The sequence below is a fragment of the Phyllostomus hastatus genome, unplaced genomic scaffold (assembly GCF_019186645.2).
Source record: "Phyllostomus hastatus isolate PE091 unplaced genomic scaffold, TTU_PhHast_1.1 phas_scaffold_46, whole genome shotgun sequence".
NCBI classification, from domain to species: Eukaryota; Metazoa; Chordata; class Mammalia; order Chiroptera; family Phyllostomidae; genus Phyllostomus; species Phyllostomus hastatus.
In genome coordinates this window covers 34,581,205-34,604,602 of record NW_025334032.1, presented here as the reverse complement: position 1 = coordinate 34,604,602, position 23,398 = coordinate 34,581,205, and the positions used below count along the sequence as shown (strand labels likewise).

General features: G+C 44.2%; 1 protein-coding gene across 7 annotated transcripts in view; it reads left to right on the top strand.

Annotated features, from left to right (window-relative positions):
* MTUS1 (microtubule associated scaffold protein 1) overlaps positions 1–23,398 on the top strand; it is a 128,915-nt gene that overhangs the window by 83,857 nt on the left and 21,660 nt on the right. For 5 of the 7 annotated variants that reach the window (XM_045821866.1, XM_045821870.1, XM_045821868.1 and 2 more), the window contains 2 exons: positions 12,696–12,910; positions 20,679–20,745. In XM_045821866.1, coding sequence (XP_045677822.1) covers positions 12,696–12,910; positions 20,679–20,745 — 282 coding nt within the window. Of the gene's footprint in view, positions 1–650; positions 1,070–12,695; positions 12,911–19,449; positions 19,645–20,678; positions 20,746–23,398 lie in introns of those variants that run through there. The other 2 variants (XM_045821871.1, XM_045821872.1) reach the window with 2 other exon arrangements.

Below are 23,398 nucleotides of genomic sequence, written 5' to 3'. Positions count from 1 at the left end.
AAATCACATGTAACTCTGCCCCTCCCGGCATTTCTAGTCTCGGTGCATCGTTGTGAGAGGCTCCCTGATTTGCTACAGATGCAGCTGTCAAGCACTAAGTGTAATCCTTAGGATACTGCCTATCAGATTGACTCATTTTTATTTCTCTGAAACTCCTATCTTATACCTGCTACAGAAATTGCATTAACCTCTAATTGTTGGTTACTAGTAGGGTCCTCAGGGCATCAGTGTGAAAGTTGAACTTGAACCTTTTTATTGATCTGTCATTACTATAATAAACACTTCATTAAAAATTACAATGGGAATGTTTATTGCTTGAAGTCACTTTTAAAAAATTTATCCAGAGTGTCAGGTTTATGGATAGATTTCTATATAAATACTCTGAAGAATTCCCAGATTTATTAGTGTGAACATAGTTTAAAAATTTAAAAACCAGAAGGCAGATTCCTTTAATGAAATTTTAATTTTTTTCTAAATTCTAAAGAATCGTGAGGCATTGTTAAGTAGTTAATTTCCCTTAACAATCTTCCAAGTCGTTACAGGACCTGTGACATTATTGGTTGTTATATAAAACCCCTAGGACCACCCACTTCCTCCTCCCCTCTTCTCATCTCTGATGAGAACCATAACAAGCCCATTAGCATGTACAGCGTGATGTAATTCACAGGCTGCGCACTGCTGGATCCGCTGCGAGGAGATTTTATTCAGAGGAAGAGCACTGTTTTGGCAACATCTGGGAGGGAGAAGGGAAGCCAGAAACACTTGGATAGCTCTGGTGTTTTTTTTTTTTTCCCTCTTTGTGTGTGTGCACTGGGATGACATTTGCTAGGCAGGCATGTTTTCTCCCGCTGTATTTCTTGGCCTGGCCGAGTGCTGAGTTTAAAGGCAGTATGTGATACTCCATGGAAGCTGTTTCTTCCGTGAAATCTTCCCACCTGCTCTGAAGACATGTTGTTGTCTCCCAAATTCTCCTTGTCCACCATTCACGTGCGTCTGACAGCCAAAGGATTGCTTCGAAACCTCCGCCTTCCTTCAGGGTTCAGGAAAAGCACTGTTATCTTCCATACAGGTCTGTCTGGCGTGGGTGTCTGTTTAGTGTTGCCCGGGGGCGGGGGGTGCGGAGGGGGGGACATCTTGATTAACTTACAGATGTTCTCAGGAATCTGCTAAGTAGATAAGTGGGGAAAGAAAGCTCTCGCTATGTAGGTTTCATTGTTAAAAAAAATAAGCAGTTTCTGTTGTTTCAATGGTACTTTTATTGTTTGCAAGCAGATGTGTGTGCTGCTTTGTTTATGGGAAGCAGAATTGTTGCCTTGGCTCTCTCTAGCCTTTTCCTCCGACGCCAGCCAGATCTGGGAGAATCAACACCTGTTAAATTACGTTGTACTTCTCAGGGTTTTGGAAATAGGTCGTAGGTACATTAAGAAGAATATTTTTCTTCCCCTTAAAGGATGAGGTGAAATGAGAGGGCTTCCCTATCGTTTTCATTATGTAATTTCTCACTGCGATTATGTTGTTAGTTTAATAGACTAAAAGATTTCCATATTCTAAACATTTCTGAAATAAAACACCCGGGGAGCTATGGAGAGGTAATAAGTGAACCACAAATCAAGTTTTCTGAGCCTCATAGTGAAAATGCTTGCAGCTACCAAAGACCGCCTCTGAAGTTTCCGCTTGTATCTGCTTTTTATTTTCTGTGCCCAAGATAGAAATAAATGCAGTGTGTATTTTAGGCGAATGTAAACCTGCGTGTCACTGTGAGGGGAGTCTGTCGCCCCACATTGCCATCTCTTGTTCTAGATGATAATTGCAACTCTGGTAAATAAAGTCGATTTTATGCTCTGAACACTAAGGTGCTGTTCTGTTTGATTTCGGCTAGTTAGTGTTGACTGTAGCAGGATTGCTTGGGCATGGAAATGGAAGATTTTTGTCCTGGTTCATATATGCATGTTAGCCCTCATGTGTCTTGTTTTTCATCCCTGTCCCTGGAGATTTTTTTTTCAGCCGACTGCTAGTGGTTTCCCAGAGGAATCTTCCTCCTCTGGGGGATGATTCTCATTTTTCCCAGCCCCTCTTCCTCATGTTTCATAACTCCCATTGACCTGGCCCTTGAGTCAGCCAGCCTTGCCCCCGAGGTCCGTCTGCGTGGACCGCCGCAGGTAAGTGAGGTAAGTCAGGAGGCAAACAGTGGCTGTTTCTCCCAGACTAAATGTCACTGCCATTTTTTTCAACCTTAGACAACAACAGGGTGAAAAAAAATAAAAAACAGAAGGGTGCCTGCATTGGTAATGATGTGTGTGATCTAAAATAGCGCCAAAAGCTTTTAATGTTAACTTGGAAAAAAATAATGCATTCTCCAAGTTAAAAGGGGAACCAAACAGGACAGAAGGTTGTGTAATTCCAAGTGAGCCCCTTCCCCCCAAGCCCCTGCCCTCCCCAAGAGACAGCCACTCTCAGGGGTGTGTTGTAGCTTCCTGGGAATTGTCTAATCCCACGGAAGCCTGTGTCAATCATTTATATCCTTTTTCGTGATACAGAAATGGAAGCATGCTATATATACTCCTCTGTCGCTTGCTTTTTAGAGTGACTATAGCTCAGATTTTCACATTAACACGTATTCATCTAGCTCATTCTTTTTAATGGTCATGTAACACCCCATTGTCAGGCGAGCCCTAATTTGTCTAACCTGTCTTCTATTAGTGAACATTTTAGGCTGTAGTGTTTTTGTGAAGCAGATAGTTTTCCAGAGCAACTTAAATAGAAGAGACAAGTCTTTTATTACCAGAGTTTGACTGATAGGGATATTTTAGCTGCATTTTATTTTCTGAGTTTATATAAAAATATTTTGAAACATTCACTTGAGTGCAGCCATGATTTTTAGAGCTAGCGTGTACTTCCAGGGGATCTGGTTTATCTTATTTTATACCAAGAAGTCTGCAGCCCAGAGAAGTGAACTAGTGTGTCCAAGGATGCAGAGTCTGTGGCAGAGATGGGACAAAAACCTGGGACCTCTCTTTAGAATTTCCTGGCTATGAATTCTGCTATAATTCTTTTATTTTATGAAGATTTTAATTATTTATTTTTAGAGAGGGGGAGGGTAAAAGAGAGGAACAGAAACATCAATACATGGTTGCCTCTCACACGCCCCCTACTGGGGACCTGGCCTGCAACCCAAGCATGTGCCCTAGACTGGGAATCGAACTGGTGACCATTGGTTCACAGGCCAGCACTCAATGCACTGAGCCACACCACCTGGGGCAAATTTTGCTATAATTCTGTAAGGTCCAGTGAGCAGCAGTGATGAAGAGAGTTCTGTGCATGGAGACTATTTTAAAATTATGTTAAGTATATAATTCTAGTTATCTCCGGTAAGAATCTCTTGTGAGCTTATGCATATTACATAACTTTAAGGTCTGAGAAATCTTCCAACAGCATGGACAATGAGCCCATTGCCTTTACTCTTATCCATGTGGCTGCAAGCTGTAGCTCGTGTTTGTGTTCTTACAAAAGGAAGTTGTGTTGCTTCCGTGGTGTCTGTGGTCTTGACCTGGATTCCAAGAGTCGGGGTCATAGCCTTAGTTCTGCTAGTAACTAAGCGAGGGACCTTGACCAGCTAACCAGACAGGGCTGTAACAAACAGGAATCCGATGAGATGATTTCTGCAGCCCCCAGAACCCAGGATGCTGTGAATCTTCTGGCTTTTGGTTTAAAAACCACAGAATATCTTACCCCCGAAAACTCATATGATCTCAACTAATTCTTTTCTTCTCTCTCACACTCAGTTAATACTCCCGGTGCATTAATTTCTCTTTATGGCACCATGTTTTTCCCTTCAAGGAAAGAAAGGAGTTTTAGTATATCTGGGCCTCGATTGTGGGGAGACAGGCACTAGCAGTAAGGGTGGTAGCTCTGGGGACTCAGGACAGAGCGGGCCCTTTCCCTGAGTCCTTCCACTGGGCACTGGACGCTGGGCACTGGGCACTGGGAGTGGTGGTTCCTTATTACTGCATGGCACCTGTTGACAGAGTGTGCTGTTGGATCCCAGATGTAACCTTCTCTGGAAACAGGGGTGAGAAAAGAAAGAGAGCGGGTTTGTCAGAGCTCTGGGCGACGTGGCAGGAGGGACCACGATCTCGGCGTCAGGGAGACACTGCCATCTTCCGCCAGGTCCAGGAGCAGTGGCTCCCAGCTGCCAAAGTGTTCGGCCCGGCCTGCTTCAGAATTTCGCCTCAACAAATTCGTTCCTATTTTGGAATGAGTTAATGAAGGGAAAAAGCCTCCTGAGTAGAAATATCTTTTGTGACCTGTTTTACTAGAGTTCAGTTTTTCTGTGACACTGGAGATAGCTCTGTGAATTGTTCTGAAAAGTGCCACTTTGAATCTTCAAGAATGAATGCTGTCTTTGATTCAAGTGAAGGCAATTGCACTGAAAGTTAGAGTTCTTTTTGCTGAGCTAGCGACATTAAAAGCAATTATTAGAGCAAATGGAGGGATGTATATACAGCCACAGGGTCTGGCACAAATAATGCCCCTGTTTTAGTACAAAATCATAAGTGTGTGGTTCTGTAACATAACAATATCACACTCAAGCATACTGTGTGACATTTTAGGGAAAATGTTCAAATTAAAACTGTTGATTATCACACCCATATTATCACCCTACCAGCCACACTCAAGCAGGTGCTAACTTCCTCCAAACCCTGTCTATTGAAGGAGGGCAGGAGAACTATTATTGACAGAACAAAATGTTTTCATTTTCTCAAAGCTGTACTGAAGGGAATTATTTTGACTAGATATTCGGCGACCCTAAGAGTGAGGCAGAGCATAACTAGATTTGTTTAAGTAGAATGAAAGTCATCCAATTACATTCTTATGTTTGGTGTTCATTTTTGAGACTGTCCAGTAGAACTGCTTTTAGCTGCAGTTTGTCAAGACGACTGTTTGCCTCGCTGAAAAGGCAGCGCCCGTGTTGTTCACGTCTCAGTGGTGGCAGGACCACCGTCTGGGCTGTTCTCCCAGCGCCTTCCTCCTGGCTGTGGCCTCGTGATCTCACAATGGCTGCTCCAGGCAGGAAAGAAAGAGAAGTAGGGAAGGGGCGGTGCCAAACCAGTAAAGCTTACATCTCATTGGCTAAGCCTCAGTCACATGGCTGTCTCTACCCACAAGGGAGTCTGGGACATTGAGTGTTTGACTTCTCCAGTCTCTGTAGTGCACACAGGTACGAGAGGGGGTAGGGCCTTATTCATAGCTGATATGAGCTGCTTCTAAATAAGGGGACTGCATCATGTAGCAGGTTGAATCTCGCAATAGACCTTGTTGTTTTTTTCTCTTTTATGATATGAAAGCTTTTTGGGTAATGACAGTTACCTACCTTGTAACTGTCAGTTAAATGCTTTCAAGTCATTTTGTTGTTTGGACATAGAGATTGATGTTTGGTTTTGATTTCTTCAATGAATTTTCAGTTATAAAATAATGCTTACTTGAGAAAGAAGGTTCTCAACTTTAGATATGGCTTTTATGTACTTAAGATGTGTTAACAACACATTAATGTTTATTAGTAGTGTATTTCTGGTGGTTATCCTATTCCTGCATTGTTAAGGTTTATACAAATTTAAACAATTGATGACATGAATATATATGTTTTAATTTCTTGGTGGGATTATACAGGTTACTATGGGCTCACTGTTCACAGAGGCAGCTAGAGAGTGTGTGCTAATAGTGTGTGTTAGGGACAGTATTCAGGACAACGGGAAATGAAGAGCTGACGTGGCAGACGATTAAACCTGGGAAGTGCGGTGGAGCAGGTGAGTCTGGATTGGGCTCTCTCCGGGGAACAGAGAGCAGCGTGAGAGCATGTTATAACGCCTTCCTCGCCACGTCCCACACCTTCCCCTCTCTCTGCCCTCACCCTCTCATGTGCTGATCTACTCCTCCTCGGTGTGATTTCCTTGCCGGGACCTGGTGGCTCACCCGGGGTCCCTTGATCCAGCTGGTCACTAATCCTCCCGTTCTGCCTCACAAACACAGTCCTGTTTTCCTGCCTGCTCTTACTGCCCCTGACCCGGGAGTTTCTCTGGCTGGGCCGCCCTCCTGACCTTACCCCCGCGGACCTCCTCCCACGGCGCCTCTGGGCTCTTGCGCAGCATTGCTGTGTGCCTCCAACAAGTAAAACCTTGAATGGCACGCATGTTCTCGCCCCCACGTGAGCTGCCAGCCAGTTCATCTTGCTGTGACTTCTGGAGAGCCGACTGCCCTGTGCGCTCTGGCCGTCTCTCTGTACCTCTCTGGGCCTTTCCATTTGCCCGTCTTTTCAGCTCCTCTGTCTGCCGAGTGTGCAAGCGTGCACCTGTGTCTGTAGAATCCTTTCTTGGCAACCCCAGGTCTAGGCGTTTCTCCGTCTGAAGTCTTACCACACTGTATACATAATTCCGTTCTCTAATCATCAAGTCCCATTGCCATTGTTGATGGCATATTTCTATCTCTGCTCTAGAGAAGCTCCTTCAAGGCAAGGGCCAGTTTGATAAGCAAGACTTCAGTGGATGCTTACTGGATGAACAGTAGTCACTTGGGTGATCACTTCCTAATTGAATACTCCTTCTTATTAGAACACAGATTTCCCCATGGTTTGCATTTCAATGCTGTGTTTTTGTGGACTATTAGGGTAAACACCCATCACTAAAGGCTGAAGAACCACTGACTGAAAGAACTTGTGTGGAGATAGGTGTTTCTATAAAGGCTTTGAGACCTATAGGTTCCGATTAAGGCAGAAAGAAAAGAACCAGTTATCTGTTTATTGTACAGGTAGAAATTTAGAGAACCCTAACCAGCCCCTTAGTCCATCATCTACATTTTATTAACCCACAACATCAGTTTTCAATGCAGTATCCAGTATAGAAAGCCCAGACCACCTAATGCCTCACCTACATTCAGACAGGTGGATGGGACAGGAAGAGATTAATACTAGGGAAAAGAGTTCAGCAGAAAACCATGGTGTCTTCTTGCCTCCCCGTACACCACCAACCTCTTCTACATGCCTCCCCTGTCCCCCAGCACACCAGGGCATTTGGTGAGTAGATCGGTGAGTATACAAAAAGCTAGGCAACATCGTTACTACATGCCATGTTTAGGTCTGGGTCTCATGCAGGCTGAGGCCCTCTCCTGCTAGGTCTTGTCTCTAACTCGATTTTCATATTGAGAAATCTTGGAGAGTTCAGTAAATGGCTTGTTTGGCCTTAGGATGGATGTGTCCTCAGCAGCTAGGATGTGATGACGGTTAGACCCTGTCTCTCAAGAATGATGTTGAGCCTTGAGATGGAGATCTATGTGCCCGAGTAGCTTGAGCCTGAAAAATTGGTCCATTTCTCATGATCTACTATGTTAAGGTGATAAATAAGTTCATTAGGTTAGTTGTAAATGTCATGAAATTGCATTTTCTGAGTAGAAAGAACAAAGAGAGCAAACAGTGTTGTCCAACTGTTTTCCACATAAGCACATGTCTTTGATTTAACACTTGCGTTCTCCTGATTTTTCCATTCCATTAGAATGGATCCTGGGGAGGTCGAGTCAGACATGATGGTGGTGATTATCTTGTTGAGCGACATCTGAACCTATGTAGAAGTTACCATTTAATTTAAAGGTTTCTGATTAAATCAATTCTTTGACATCAGAACATATCCTGTTACTAGGTGTAATAAACAGCATTTTATGCTTTTAAATACAGCTGTGTTAGCCAAGGGGTAATATGTTAATAAAGGGAATGTAAGGGCAAAGTTTGGTTCACGTTATGCTCACGTCCTATAAATAATGAGTCCTGTGGGGTTTAAGGGAAACTGCTGTGTGTTAGTATTACAGAGTAGCCTGTTTCTGAGCGCTGGGGCTTTGCATGTCACTGGAGATTTTTGCATCATCTCTGATCTTCAGTTGAGCCAGGCAAGAGGAGGGTGGGAAGGCTGCTCAGATTGGGTTATCTGCCACCACGTGGTACAGTTTTGTCTGTAGGGAGCACCGTATATGGAGTGGAAGATTGAGGTCACAATTTACTTGTCCAGCTGGAGGCAGAGCACAGTCTGTTAGTGTATTGGCTCTTTTGTTAAAATTTGAAGACATGTACTCTGAGACGAATAATGTAAATGTTTTCTTTTCTCCTTCAGTGTAAGTCTAGTCTGTGTTTTCACATGCAACAAAATCCGTGTTGTTTGGATTCCTGTCTAGGTTCCCCGAGGAAGAAACACGGATTGACTATGTTTTCTCCATGGCTAAGTGTTAAAGGAAGATTTTTAAATGCTCAGAATTCATTTTAACAACCTTTAGAAAATACTATTACCTTTTCATTTTGAATGGGTAATATTTACCCCATGCTTAAAAAGTATAAAAAATGTGCCCTGGCTGCTGTGGTTCAGTGGATTGAGTGCCGGCCTGCGAACCAAAGGGTCGTGGATTCAATTCCCAGTCAGGGCACATGCCAGGGTAGTGGGCCAGGTCCCCAGTAGGGGGCGTATAAGAGGCAACTGCACATTGATGGTTCGCAGGCTGAACCATCTCTCCCTTCCTTCCCCTCTGTCTAAAAATAAATAAGTAAAATAATTTTTAAAAATGCATTAGAATACCTTGTATCTATCTGGTTCCTGTACCCTTCTCTGGGAAATTAAACATCGTTAGTACTTTTATATGTATTATATAATAATTTTGTTATACATTTATAAGCAAAAAAAGAAAATATGGTCTTATATTCCCATTTTTATGCAATGGGGCATATTATCTACATTGCTCTTTAGTGTGTGTGTTTTTTTGTTTTTTTGTTTTCTCATTTACCACAGAGAGCTTCTTAGTGCTCCATTACAGCTCTGGTTCCCATATACACATGTACTGGAGTTGATTTAACCAGTCCTGCACTCATGGACATTCAGGTTGTTTCTTTTCTTCGCAAACAGGTGTGCGATGAAAACCCCTCTACAGATGTCATTACTCCCACCTAGTAGTAATGCTAGGATAAATTCTGGCTTCCCGGCTCTGAATTCAATAGTTTGTACCAGGTGTGTGTTAGAGAAGGCTTCTCACAAAGCTTTTATATTTTCAAACATCAATTTGAGGTAATGAAATTAGGCAGAGGGACATGACCAGAACGGTCTTAAATCTTTGGGTGAGACTCTTGGGTAGCATTTAAAACTGCATCACGATGTACAGACCTGATGATTTTTACCACTGCCTGAGGCACAGCAGCGTTTGTGTCCTAGGCGTGATGTCTTGGTTTCCACGGCTGGACACCTGGGGGCTGACGCTGAGACGTGGGCTTCCTCCTCTCGTGAAATTCCAGTCCTCAGGCCTCGCAGAAAGCCTGCAAGAAAAAGGGGCTGGTGTGTGGACAGCCTGGGTTTCGCTGAAGCAGTCCCTCCCCCCTCCACCCCCGTCTCTCTGGGTAGCTGGGGTTGACACCCCGACCCTTAACTGCATCTGAAGTTGGACCAGCTCCCAGGCAAAGCACAAATGGAAAAGCCACTAGGGGCCAGGACACTTGTGAGACTGAAACGTGGTCACACTTGGACAGTGGACGCTTTCCAGAGTGTGCCTTAGAAAAAAGGACTCAAACTCATTCTGGAGTGATCTGAGCAACATTCTTAATAGTTTGGGGCCCTAGACAATTATCTAAATGTTCAAAGAATATACATGCTCTGACATATTTAACAGTTTCAAAATATGGGAATGGGACTTTTATAAGCACAAATGCCATTTCGTTACCCAGAGCTAAAGCAGCGAAGACAGAATAGAGGAAGTGCACAGGTGCCAGTCTCCCCTGAGGACCTAAGCCGCCTGAATCCCTGGCAACAAGCTAGGGGACGGCGTAACTGTCGCGCTGATATATCCGAAAAAATCAGCTGCTCTCCGGAATTTGAAGCCACTGTGGCATAAGAAAAGCCTTTAACATCATTTATTGAATCACAATCAGTGAAAAATCATAATGGATTGGATAGCCTAATAAGGAGTCTGCAGACCCAATTCAACTTTTAAACACTTAAAAAAGATACTGACAGATTCATAACATGATGTAAATACGTGATTTTAAAATATATTTTATATCCACTGAGAAACCAGGAATTGAGCCAGACACTATTACTAGCAATACTTTCAGTGGAGTTGTAAGTTAAATTTTTCTAAAATCTTGATAATACAGTGAAAAAATATTAGTTCACTAAAGAGCCAAATCTTTAGTGAACTTTAGTTTCACTAAATCTTTAGTTTCCCCAAATCTAAATACTTAACTATGGCCTGACTTTGATGTAAGACATAATATGAAGGAAAACATAGAGTGTGGTGCTATAAAGACAGTACCTGTATTCTGAATCTGAGTGTGAAAAACAATGGTTAATATGTTAATTTACATTTCATTCAATGTATTATATGTTTTTATGAAAGAACTTATTAGGCCTTACTGCTGAATCTTAAAATTCATCTGAACGACTAAGTAGATAAGAATATTACAGAATGTTTTCTCCCAAAACATTAATATGGAAGATTTACTGCTCAGAGTTTGTAAATAATTATAACCTAACAGTTTTAAAACTGTGATATTGTGTTAAATTATAAAATTGATTAGCATGTAAATTCTAGAAAGAAAACCAAACATTGTTAAGGATTCAAGAAATGAACTCAAAGCAATGTATCAATAAATGAATGAATATTTCAATAAGTATTGGTAGGATATATAGCAATGGTCATTAATCAGAAGAATGAACTTTGCATATATTGCAGTAAATTCTAGATGGTCAAACATTTAAAAATATTTATTGCTCTTCTGTTTGTACAAAATATATAAAACACCGTGTAAAACATAGACATTTATATGTAGGTTTATTGAAGACTTCTCAGTTAATGGGCTTGAATGTATTGAAGCACCATTATGTCAAGATTATTGCATACTTCCCTAGTTTTAGTTACAAAATATATGACCTTTTCACCCTATCTCCACTTTCCAAAATGCATGGGAACAGTGGAGACCTGGCCTCAGAGGCCTAGATTCTAACTTTGAATCTGTCGCGTAGATGCTGTGCACACCTGGGCGAGGAGGCCCTCCACATCCCTGCCTGCCCCCTTCCCTATCAAAAGTGACGGGGAGGACAGTGAGACACTCTGTGAACAGCAAAACACTGTATATTATTATTGTATGTAGAGGAAAAAAATGATTTCTAAGAACACTTTAGGAAATGAGAAAGTAGAGGAATACGAAGCTCAGATATGTTGACATATTGTAAAATATTTAGATTCTTTTTCATTAACACAGTGACTCGATCAAGTTGTTCTTCCTTCAGGACTTTAGTATTATGACCGTTAGTTACTTTCTCCATCTGCTGGGGAATGGGCAATTATTGACAGACAACTATTAATGACTGCTAATAAAGAACAATAGATAAACACCTTTCCTCCTCTTTTGGAGTAATTTTAAAACACAGTAGATATTTTGATCTTTTTAGAACGGAGGATTATCAAGCATTAATACCAATGTGAGTTAACCATGGAAAGCAACCATAGAAAATGAAAGCCCTTTTTTCTGTTTTCAACTTAAAAAGTATATTGAGCACATTTTGCCATTGGATCTTGGAACATGAAAACTGAGGTTTCTTTGTTTATTTTCTTTCAAGAAATCCCTGTGGTTTTCCTTCCCCCCAAAAACTGGAGAAAGCAAGTACTGTCGCTAAGACTGTCTTAGGTCTGTCTGTTGCCACAGACTGCTCCGCCATAGGGAATGCCCACGAGGAAGGGTGGGGTTCTCTTTTCGTTTCTGGTAGCTTTTTATTTTTCGGATGGAGATTTGTTTTGCTTATTTGGCCTGCTTATTTCAAGAAGCTAAGCAGCTTGCTTCCTGTTTTCCCTGATTCTGTTTGGTACTTAAAGAGACCGAGACACTCGGAATGGCTCCGAAACGGAACAGTTGCTCATGATAAACAGAGCAATTCAAGTGACTAATTAACTTGGCATGGCGCCTCAGATGGCTGTGAGCATTAGCATGGGCTTTTAAAAAATGTTTAAGTCATTATTACCCCTTGCAAGGGAAAAAAACAGGAAAGCTTGTGCTCGGTAGGAAACGGAACAGTGTGGTCAAGAGTGTAGGGCTCTTGACAATGAACTTAAAGATGAGGGACAACGTGTGAGCAGGTTTTACGTACACGATGATTTAGTAGATTTAGGGAATGTCTTGTCTGCAGCATAAATCTTTGTAATGACCAGGCCATCAGCAGGGAAAGGATGGGAAGTTGGTAAAATATGTGTGGGAGGAGGGAAAGGCATGTAAAGTCCAATAATTTGTGGTTTTCTTCTTTCAGCATATGTGACCAGAATATAGAGTTAAAAGAATTGCAACAGTCCCCTTTCTGTTCCAATTTACCTAGAAAATTAGAAGCTGTGAAACTAACATCATTTTGTATGCAGTTTTCCTATTTCTGGATTGCTAAACTTATTTGTTTTGTGGAGATAATTCTCTGCCCCGTAGAAATCTTTTAAGGTCAGAAGTAAAGCTGTTGCCTGTGTTTCTGAATTCCAAACTTCCAGATATCTGACTACTTCCAGTTCTCATTCATGGTGCTTTCCTTATGTAAACATAAACGCATCTCTGTGCCTTCTCTAGTTGTATTTGAATGCGTATGGTGATTATTAGAAAAGTCGAAATCGTATGGTTTACCACCTATTACTCATTCTTTCTGCAGTTGAAAACGGCAGACAGAAGACTCCCAGAAGCCTATGCATCCAGACGCAGACGTGTCCCGATGTGCTGTCCTCTGAGAAAGCACTGGAGTTGGCCCAGTGTAAGACGAAATGTGAGAGCCAGAGTCGGTTCATCCTGCACCTGAAGCAGCTTGTCTCCTGCGGCAACACCAGGTTTGAAGCCTTGGCGGTCTTGATTCAGCGCCTGCTGTCAGAGGTAAGGCTGCGTGCCCCCCCACCCATAGTCTTCTTCACTGAGGCAGGGGCCAGAGACGGGGCGGGGGTGGTGCTTCCAGTTAGTTTCGTGAATGTCTTCACGTTGATGATTGGTAAAATCATATAATTCATCCCGTTATGCTTTTGCCAACTCCCTTGATACCTGAGTGACTCTCTAGAAATCTGGGATGAAAACATTTCCTGTAGGAACTTCTTCTTCTTCTCTAGGTAGAGTCTCTTAGACCAACAATAGTTCAGAGAGATTTTTTTTGCCAGTGATACCTCTCAGCCCTCCAGGCTATACTAACATGAACATGTTTTCACTTCAGTTTTGTCTAACTCTGTGTGGCTTTCCCGATCACACTTAGTGTAACACTTTGAAAAGTGAGGTTGATTATATAATATTTATGGGCCAAAGAACACTTTCACGCTAACTCCCAGTATTGGTTTGGGAACTCGGAAGAATTTCTATCTGCTCCTAAAATAGTTGGTGGTACAACAAATGCAAAACAGATTTCCTTTGCTTACTTACTACCCACCCCCGCCAACCCACCGATCCCATATGCTACAGGGATGTCAGTTCAGGAACTAGTTACAATTCAGTGAGAAGACCAAGTTTCTATGAACATGTGCTTCTGGCATAGCAACAGACACTGCTATCTAAGAGGAAACACCGTGGTGTGAGTGTAAGAGCTCTTTAGATATTTTTAAATCACAGTTTTAAAGAGAGGTATGCATGACATCACAAGAAGAAAACAGGTCCATTTGCTTGTTCTGCCCCACAAACCTATATTTACTTCCTGCCGAGGCCTCTGTGATGTGGTTGTCTGTGTGGGGGCCAGGGGAGACAGAGATGAATGAGGCTTGGTTTGTGCCTTTGACGGGCTACCAAGCTGGTAGACAGAGTGGATGAATATTTGATGAACATTCTACAGCCTTGCCCAAATATACTTTTTTGAGAAGGAGACATTTACCTAGTTTTTAAACTATAGTAATAAACGGTATTTTTGTTTTTCCTTAAAATGCAAGGAAGGAATTCTAGAGTTTGTTTATATAACCAAGTGAAACCACATAATGTCTAGTTGAGGGAACAGTTTGTTTATCTTTTTGGTTGTAAACCAATTACTCATTTTATTATACCCAGCCTCACAACCCCATGTTCAACCCTTTGCTCTCCTTTATCTCCCACATTAAATCAGTCACCAGGTTATGCGACCTCTCAGCCCGCAGCGTTTCTCCCGTTCATCCCTGCTTTTCTTTTCCTGCCGATGCCGGCCTTGTTCAGACACCAGAGAACTGTGCCCCAGGTTACAGGGATGACTTCTTAGCCGGTCTGCAGGCTTGCACTCTTCCCTTTAGTCCACCCCAAGCACTGCTAACAGATTCCTCTCTCCAGGGAACCCCATTCTGTGGGGTCCATGGCTCTTCCTTGGCGGCAGCTGGCCTGTCCCCCGCGGGAGCCGCCAGCCTCTGATGCTCCTGAACCCTCGCGGAGCAGTCAGGCTGAATCGAGATCTGCCGTGAATGTAAAAGGCACTCGGATTTTGAAGACTTAGAATGAAAGAAAAAAAAGATGTAAACTGTCTCGTTAATAATTGTCTATCAACTATAAGTGGAAATGATACTCTTTTGGATATGCTAGGTTAAATAAAATGCCTTATTAACACTAGTCTTTTAAATTCCTTGAAAACTGTGTCTACTAGGAAATTAAAATTATACACATGGCTCACATAATGTTTCTTTTGAATAACTCTGGTATATTACTGGGAACGTGAGACTCTAGTTTGGCACCAACTGCCCTTTTTTTTAAAAGATTTTATTTGTTTATTTTTAGAGAGGGAAGGGAGGGAGAAAGAGAGAGAGAGAGAAACATCAATGTGTGGTCGCTGGAGGCCGTGGCCTGCAACCCAGGCATGTGCCCTGACTAGGAATCGAACCTGCGATGCTTTGGTTTGCAGCCCGTGCTCAATCCACCGAGCTACGCCAGCCAGGGCACCAACTGCCCTTTATAATCGCCCCCTCACTGCCCGATGTTCCAGCTATGCAGTTAGGGAAGGAGAGGAGGAGCAAGGGGGCTTTAACATGTATTGAGTATTTACTAAGTAGCAGACACTCTTACTTATTAAATCTTCTCCAAAAGCATATGTTGGAATTTACAAATAAGAAAACTGAGGCATAGAGCTGTTATGAAACTTGACTATCATCAGACAGCTAGTAAGAGGAGAATGGGGACCTGAACCCAGGTCTCGGACACTAGGAACTCAAAATCCCCTATGAACTTCCTGTGCTGTGTTCAGATACCATTACTGGACTGCTGCCTTTCCCCCAACACATACATACATGTTCAGATCCTTCTCATAGGGGCATCCCCTCACCACCTGCATTTAAGTTGCATTCCGTTTGGCAGATGCATCGGATGGACAGACAGCCAAGGTTAAAAGTGCCAATGAGATGGATCAGGCAGTCCTGCCTCCCATGCCCCGCAGGGCGCAGAGGCCCAGGCATGGGTGTGAGAGGAGAGGCGAGTGTCACCTCTTCCTCCAGCTGTGTTCTTGGTCCCTAAACACCTCGTGGGCACAAGCCTTCCACACTGTGTGGTACTCGTGTTTAAAGATACTCTCTTCCCGTATGACCTGGCCCCTAAGCACAAGCCACAGACACTTTATCAGGTGCTCAGTTGGAGAAGGAGTAGTTCCCACACTAAGGGAGAAACCTCACAGGGAGGGACATGCTGCAAGACGCTTTGTCAGTCACAGCAGAGCTAATTCTTAATGAGCTTTAGGGATCCTTTTACTGCATGGGAATTTCATCTTATTCCTAGTTTAGGTCCTAATGCCCATGTAATGTGACTCCTCTGAATTTCTAGAAGTTCAGCTCAAAACTGCCCCCTGCATGAAGACTCTTCGGGTCCTTCTAGCTCTATGTCCTGACTGCTCTCTGGGTCCCAGACACACTTAGATTTCTGCCGCTCTCTACTTTGTACTGTGGGCAAGCAGTTAGCACTTGTTTCTGCTTTTTAAGACGGGAAGCTCGTTGAGAAGAGGATCTGGGTTTAGTTCTTTCTTGGGAAACCCTTTGGCAGCTGTGGCTGTGCCTTATACATAAAAGACAGTGAATACTTGAATGAATGAATGAATGAATGGATGGATGGATGGATGGATGGATGAATGAATGGATGGATGGATGAATGGATGAATGAATGAATGGATGAATCGATGGGTAGAGAGGATAGGACCCCAGATGTGAGGTGAACATATAAAGTCTTTATGTGAGTGTTCTTTGCTAGCCTTTTATAACCAATCAGCAAATATTTACTCATTACCTAATGTGTACAGGGCACTGTTATAAAATGGTTGGAAAGGAAAGACATAACCAGGGGAAAAGTTAAGCAATTTCCTCAGAACGATTTTCTCTTAACCTTCCATTACAGAAGTGATTGATTGATATAGATTTTGTAGGTGTAGATTGATCTGTATATACGTATATATCTTGTTTTTTGCTAACTTTGTCTAAGTGGTTTTGCAACTATATATTATGGGTAAATATGGTTAATTATGAGGAATACTGGAACATTAACTTATCCTTTTGTTGCAAACCTATTTAATAACCACTTTAGTGGCAGACAAAATTCATTACATACTAGAAGGTCTCATAAATGTCTCATGAATCTGGAAACTGATACCACACTTTCTGTTTCTCAAAGAACACAGTGTGGGTTTAGCTCTAATTCTTGCTTCGTCTTTGCATAGTTGTCCAGCCTTCCACACAGACTGCCACAGTGCGGGACAGTGTTGGTAGTAATCCCAGTTCCTTTATAGAAAGAATTACAGATGCGATCCTAGGTAAGCCTGAACAGGTTCAGGCCCCCGCCCCCCCCAACCTCTGACTGGCTATCCAGTGCCCCTCTAGTTCTCTTGTTTGCAGGAGGAGTCTGCCCTGAAGCAGCACCTAAACAGGTGAATTTTGAATGACACTAGCAGTCTACTCTAAGGAAAGTAGTCTCAGGAGAAAACCAAAAGTGGGCACCGTTTGTTGCATGGGCCTGGGGAGCAGGTCTGATGTCACCCATGTCTCAGCCGCCTGACCTGGCTCCTTCCTGCCCCACCCTGTGCTGCTCACTCTCAGCAGCTGGCAAACCCAGACCCGCTGGTGGGACAGTGGCCAGGGACTAAGTGCTGGTGTCCCAGGGAGCCCTAATTAAATGATGGTGAATTCATTTTTTTTCCTGGGAGCACTTTATATATTTAATGTATGAGTATAAAAGCATTTTTCTGTCTAGAGTCCCACCTCCCTCTCTTTTTCACAGCGTGTGACATTCTGTATGTTACGCTGCAAAGAGAATTAAATAAACTTGTTCTCTGGACTAAAAAGGGTTTATTATCTAAGACAGAGGCACTGATGTGGGAGCAGGTGAATAAAAGGAAATAGGCAATCAGTATCTAAGTGCAAAAACACATTTTATCATCTGTCAGTGAAGGGTAAGTATCTTAAAGGGCAAGCTGCCAGGGAGAGTTGGGCCGAAACCAACAGTACGTACCTGTTAGGCACTGTGGTCAGCATAGCACATAGAATCGTATCGAAAGCCCTTGGTTTTTCCAGGATCCTGGACTGCTTCGCCTCAGATGAGATCATCTTCTTTGAGATATGATGAGAGACCTGGGCCTGGACATTCTAGTTCTACCCAGACGCCAAGCTTGTCGAAGGCAGGGACTGTGTCTTAAATGTCTCTTCCGTTTCTTCCAGCATTTGGAACAGTGCTTTGGTGAATTGGTAATGAGTAATGGTTTTCCAACCAACTCAGAATGATCCATGTCCTGCGTAGGCATCTGGGGAAGGGGGATGGTGTCTGTGATTGACACTCAGCATTCCCCAAAGGTTGATACGGTGGGCCAGGTAAAGGGACCAGGCATGCCAGAGTGTGCAGGTGGGACATGCGTGGCAGGGCATGACTTGGACAGAAGAGGGAGGGATCAGGAGTCTTAACTGCAGTTGCGTGATTGAGGTTCCTGGACTCGGGGTGTTGTTTACCTTTTTGTGCATTCAGTGGAAGACTCTCTCTGAACGAGCGTATTTCCATGTACAGGGACTACGGGATGCCCCAGCCCCTCTCTGCAAGGCAGTGTGGAGGGGTGTGTTTGGCGGTCCAGGAACGGGCGGGCGAGGATCAGGACCTGGGTGGAGGAGTCCTAATAGGAAAGAGCAGTTCAGGCCACGTCAGGAAGGAAGCCGGACTGACTTCGGCACACCCATCTGGACAAAGCAGAGGCAGTGATGACCTCACGGTTTTCCTGTCCCTGCTCCCGGGATTGACAGGGACTGGAAGGTCTTCATGGCTTCCGGGCACTGAGGGCGGGAGGGTGAGGGTGCTAGAGTTGGGAGAAACACCCCCACAGTACTGGAGTCCCTTTAAGAAGCAAAAAGGTCACCTGGTATGTATCTGTGATAAGATGTAAAAGTTTTCACACAATGACTTCTGGAAACTACATACCAACTGAATTTTTTTGTGGAAAAGTGATAGAACTTCTTGCAGCTTTTCTTCCTGTTAGCAGTTTGGTTACTGTTGGAAACAGTGACTTGTCAGCCGTTTCACTGTGTGTGTGGCAGGATGGCTAGTACCCGGTAAAGCCGTCTTCTGGTTTTCTTGCAGCTTGAGTGGCAAAGCTTGCTGGTGCTTACTGCACTAGGTTACTAAGCAAACAAAACTAGGGCTCACATTTGAGGTTAAGAGAAGTATATAATATATGTATTTTTCAACTTCTAATTTTATCCAGGTTGATTTTCCTCAAACTTTAATTTCTACATTAGAAAATCCATGACTTCTTTATTTTTGAAACACATATTAACTGACCTCTGATTTTAGAAACACTTACTTCTACATTTTAAAAATCAAGCATTTAGAACACCATTAAGAGGAAAATGCCTCACAGAGCAAGTGTCCGAAATTTCAGTCACTGGGAAATGTCCATATGACAGTGCAAGTGTATCATTAACTTCCTTCCCTCTTTACTGAGACGCGATTATGAAGAAAAAAATAAAAGTTATCAAATACATCTAATCTTCGACTCAAATCGGAATTTCACACTTTTTCTTAAAACACCAGTGTTCTAAGCAGTCAGATTAAATTCTGTGGGAAACACCATTTCATGATGTCATTTCAAATCAGAAGTCACAACACACACTTGCATCGTCATGCACCTAGTTCACGAGCCTGTTCCCTAGACAGGTGCCGGAGACCGCGCCTCCCTTTTCTATTAGTGAGTGTGATCGTCTAATGACCTCAATTAGAGCGGGGAATAAAAAAGGCTCACAAATCTAAAAATAAGTCCATTATCCACGCAGAGAAGGTCAGTTTTTCCTTCCCCCCGTAGCTGCTGGTATTTAAGTGAGTGGCGATCGATCAGGCTAATGCCCGGCTCTCGTTTTTCATAAAAGAAGGGCTGTGGCTTTAAGTGATCGCAGGCTGCCTGTGCCAAAGGCACAAGCTGCAGCATCAGCTTCTGTGCAGGGAGAGCCGGCTGAGGCAGACGCTAACCTGCAGGACATGAAGTAAGGCTAACAGGGGACCAATGGCGCTCCTCCTGGCGGAGCTGTCAGTGTAGACAGACCGGAGGGTGGCGTGGCCACCTGTGCACTGCTTGGCCAGTGCGGGGGGAGGGGACAGTTGGAGACAGAAGCTGGAAAATGGGCTGCTCCGGCAGCAAAATGTGCCTCTATTCTCCATGTGCAGCGACAAGGGTAATTAGTGTTTGTTTCTGGTGCTTTTCTGGAAGGATGTCAGGGACTGAGGTGGAGGTGGTCTGGAATTACAGGGAAATGCTTTAAATGACAAGCGACTTTTGCCGGCAGGGCCGGGAATTGTGACCTCTGCACCACTGTGGCCAAGGTGCGGCGCGAGCTCCGGCTGGGCTGATCAGATGGGGGCATCTCCAGAGAGCGTTGACTTCTGCCTTTTTCTTCCTTACACCCTGGGCTAGGGACTCCGCCGGACAGGAAACAGCATCTCATTGCTGCGTTTGTGTGATGTGTGTGTCTGTGTGTATGTATGTATATATGTGTGATTGCTGTGAGTAGCTGGTTACTGGGAAATTGTTTTTTTTTCTTCTTTTTTTGCAAGATTGATAATTGCTTTGTTAATACAGAAACAGCCTCCTGGCTTCCTCTGATTCATTTCTCTAGTATCTACTCAGAGTTCTAGTCAATTCAAAATATTATAATCTTTAGAAAATCATGTGTACCTGAGTAAAATCAATTTAATTCTGTCTTTCAAGGATTTTTTTTTGCCACAGCTTTATCACAAACTTTGTGTCTTCCTTTTAGAAGTACAGGATTGTAACACACCTTTCTTTTAAAATGTGCAAATACAGGACAAAGTGCACACAAGTGCATATGTTTAGAACATTAAATATTTATCTTAGCCTGATTAGGTCTGTGGTGCCCTTGGAGGGGGGGACTGCATTACGTCTCAAGTACGGTATGCATTAGCTGAAAGGTTCCGCAGAGCAGCAGTGAAGCATGCCTGCGAGTAAATATTTTTCAGTGCCTCGCATGAAAGTTTCGCGCAGACCTGGGAAAATGCAGATTTCTGAAGCACGAATTTCCTTAACAACTAAGGGACATCTGTGTTTTCAAACAACACAAACTGTTCGCCTAAATGATTCATATCTCGGTTGCCCGATTCTGAGTCTCAGTTTTCTGGCGATAACAAATGTGTGCCTGGCTGAAAGGGACCCTCTTGAAAACATTAGTAACTTGATGTTTGTTTTCCGCAGCGGGAGGAAGCGCTGAAACAACACAAAGCCCTATCTCAAGAACTTGTTAACCTCCGGGGAGAGCTGGGTAAGAGTTTTTTTTTTCTCCCCCCACTAAGTGTTACGGGACGAGGGGCAGATGGGACAGTTCTCTTTGCCTGTCTGCTTGGTGGCTGGAGGGGCACGCTGTCCCCTGTGGGGTGTCTGTGCAAACACTTACTATCGACATTTCTTTTGAATCTTGGCAGCTTGACGTAAAGTTCACAGAATTCCTGGCACCGATCTGACTAAGTCTAGCAGAGCTGCTGATGACCAAAACACTTCTCTTCCTGAAGAGAGGGACAGAGTGGTTTTTGTAATTGTGTTGGCTCCTGGTAAATGATTCCATCATTTTTTTTTTCCGGAGCCACTTTTCATACTGGAGAGTGGTGAGAAAATTCCCTCTGAGGACAGGAATCACATGGCACTTCCTTGGGGTGGGTGGTGAGTAATGAGTCTAGCTAGAAGGATGCTGCGTCCAGGGGTAGCCTGGCTGAAGGAGGCTTGTCCCTGGTCTACTCTTACTATCTGAATGGGGTGGATAGGGAACCAGGACCCCGTCCCACAGGCAGCCATGGGCCTCTGGAGCATGCGCCTCCCGCCCAGCCCCGCTGCTCCCGGCTGGCCTCTGCCTGAGTTCTTGTCTCTCCGGGAAGAGACCTCAGGGTTCATGCAGCCGAGACAATACTGCCTTCCCTGCCTCAGCTCCGTGTAGGAGGGAACTGGCTGCCTTGGGGGTCCCCTGTGTGCTGTGTGCTCTGTGTGCTCTGTGTGTGTGTGTGTGAGCGCGCACATGTGTATTTTGCTTTAGCTAGGTCTGGAGTAGTTCATTGAAAGGCTGAGCTCTTTGCCATTTGCAGTTTTCTGCATATCCACATACATTGTGTGCAGGTATGCGTATAAATAATACAAAGGCTACAGCCAGAGGTGAAAAATGGTGTTCCTTTAGTTCTAGGAGAAACTGCTCATCTTTCTTGGGGTAAGAGCAGAGTTGAAGCATTGTCAGCATCATGTGCTAGACACAGACACCCTTTCTTCCCCAGGACGAAGATCAAATAGCTGTACGTGTGAGGTCAAGACTTCTCTCTGTGTTTCTTCTCTTCCCACCTCTCAGTGCGGGGCAGCGCCAAACTCCTGGCGAACCCCCCAGATTCTTAGGAGCCCAGCTAGCCAGGGCTTCCTCTTCTCCCGACCTCATTCGGGGCCCTGGAAATGAAGGACTCTGTAAGGAAAAGCCACTTTAGGACAGAAGGAACTTCAGGACCCCCAACGACTTGAGAGTTCTAGGGAAACGATTCAAGAAAAGCGCAGCTGAGAAACTGCTCCCCGAGACTTTTAAGGCTCTCTGCCATATTACTTAACAAGAACTTCTGCCCTCTTGATTATCCAAATGACCAACTTCATTCGCTTTTCTCTGTGCCTTGAGTAATTTGTTGGATGTAGCGTTAGGAGATCAGGCAAGGGCCTGTTTGGGGGAGCTCAGAGTTCATTATAGCCCAGGAGAGGTGGGGCTGGGCCTCCTGCTGGCTCACGTTTCAGCTTCTCCCCAAGACGAGGCAGACACACCAAGCGGAACACTGCCCCCATTCACTCCGCTTGAATGGGGCATCCTCTTCTTACCTCGGGGTGGATCGCCCAATTCAGTGATTTGAATTGGGACCCAGGTACTCAACACCTCCAGGCAGCCACGCAGCCCGACAGGAAATAGCCGTCACAGTGCGTGCCCGCTCTCAGCTTTCCGTCCACGATAAGGAGGGTGTGCTCTGGTGTCCTTTACGGCTGTTATCAGAGTCGGGACGCAGGGGTTGGCCGTCCCTATCTCTCGGTCACCCAAGGCTACCTCAGAGACTGCCATCCGCTGCTACTGAATCAGGTGGAATTGCTCAAGTGACCACGCAAAGCATCTTGGGAAGGGTTTTGATTCTGTGAGGGGACAGAATAGAAGCCTGTAAATAGTTCTTCTGGTGGAATGGTGCAGGAAGAACGCTCTCGAAGCTGCCAGGCTGACTGATGGTAGCACAGACTGAGAAGAAGTCAGGTTCACGTGGCAAAGATGAAAACTCAGTTTTAAAACTGGAGGTAGAAGGGCAAAGTGGTTAGGCTGTCGTCACACGGTCCAAGCTCAAATTTTCGGTAGCGAGGAGACCTGGGGCAAGTCGCATTGCACTCCTTGGGAGAGCTGTCTTCAGTGTCTGCCTCGAGGGTGGCCATGAGGATTACACGAGGTGATGCCTTGTACAGCATCTAGCACCAAGGGTTAACTGTAGCTAAATGTGGAGTGGGTGTTAAGATGTGTGCAGTTTACAGCTGTGCAGTGATGAGCCACATCAGCTGTTTTGTGAGATGATACACTATACTGCGGAAAGGAATATTAATTAGACAAAATGTTTGTAGACATCCCGCAAGACAGGCTGTTCTTCCTTTCCACACTCACGAGGAAGTGAGACGTGACCGAGTCCAACCCGACACAGTGACGTGCTTGGGCTGTGGAAGCATAGCCTGGGCTTTGTCCACCCGCATCTAGTTACGAGTTGCCTAACGTCTTTGAGTAGTTTCCTCACTGGTCATGTGACGTTCATATGTGTTTTGCTGGGTTGTTGGGGAGCTTGAATTAAATGGCACTTTTGCGAAGCGACTCTCCTGGTGCCTGGTCCATCATGGGGAACTCGCTGTCACCATCACGTGTCAACCTTTTCCCTCCG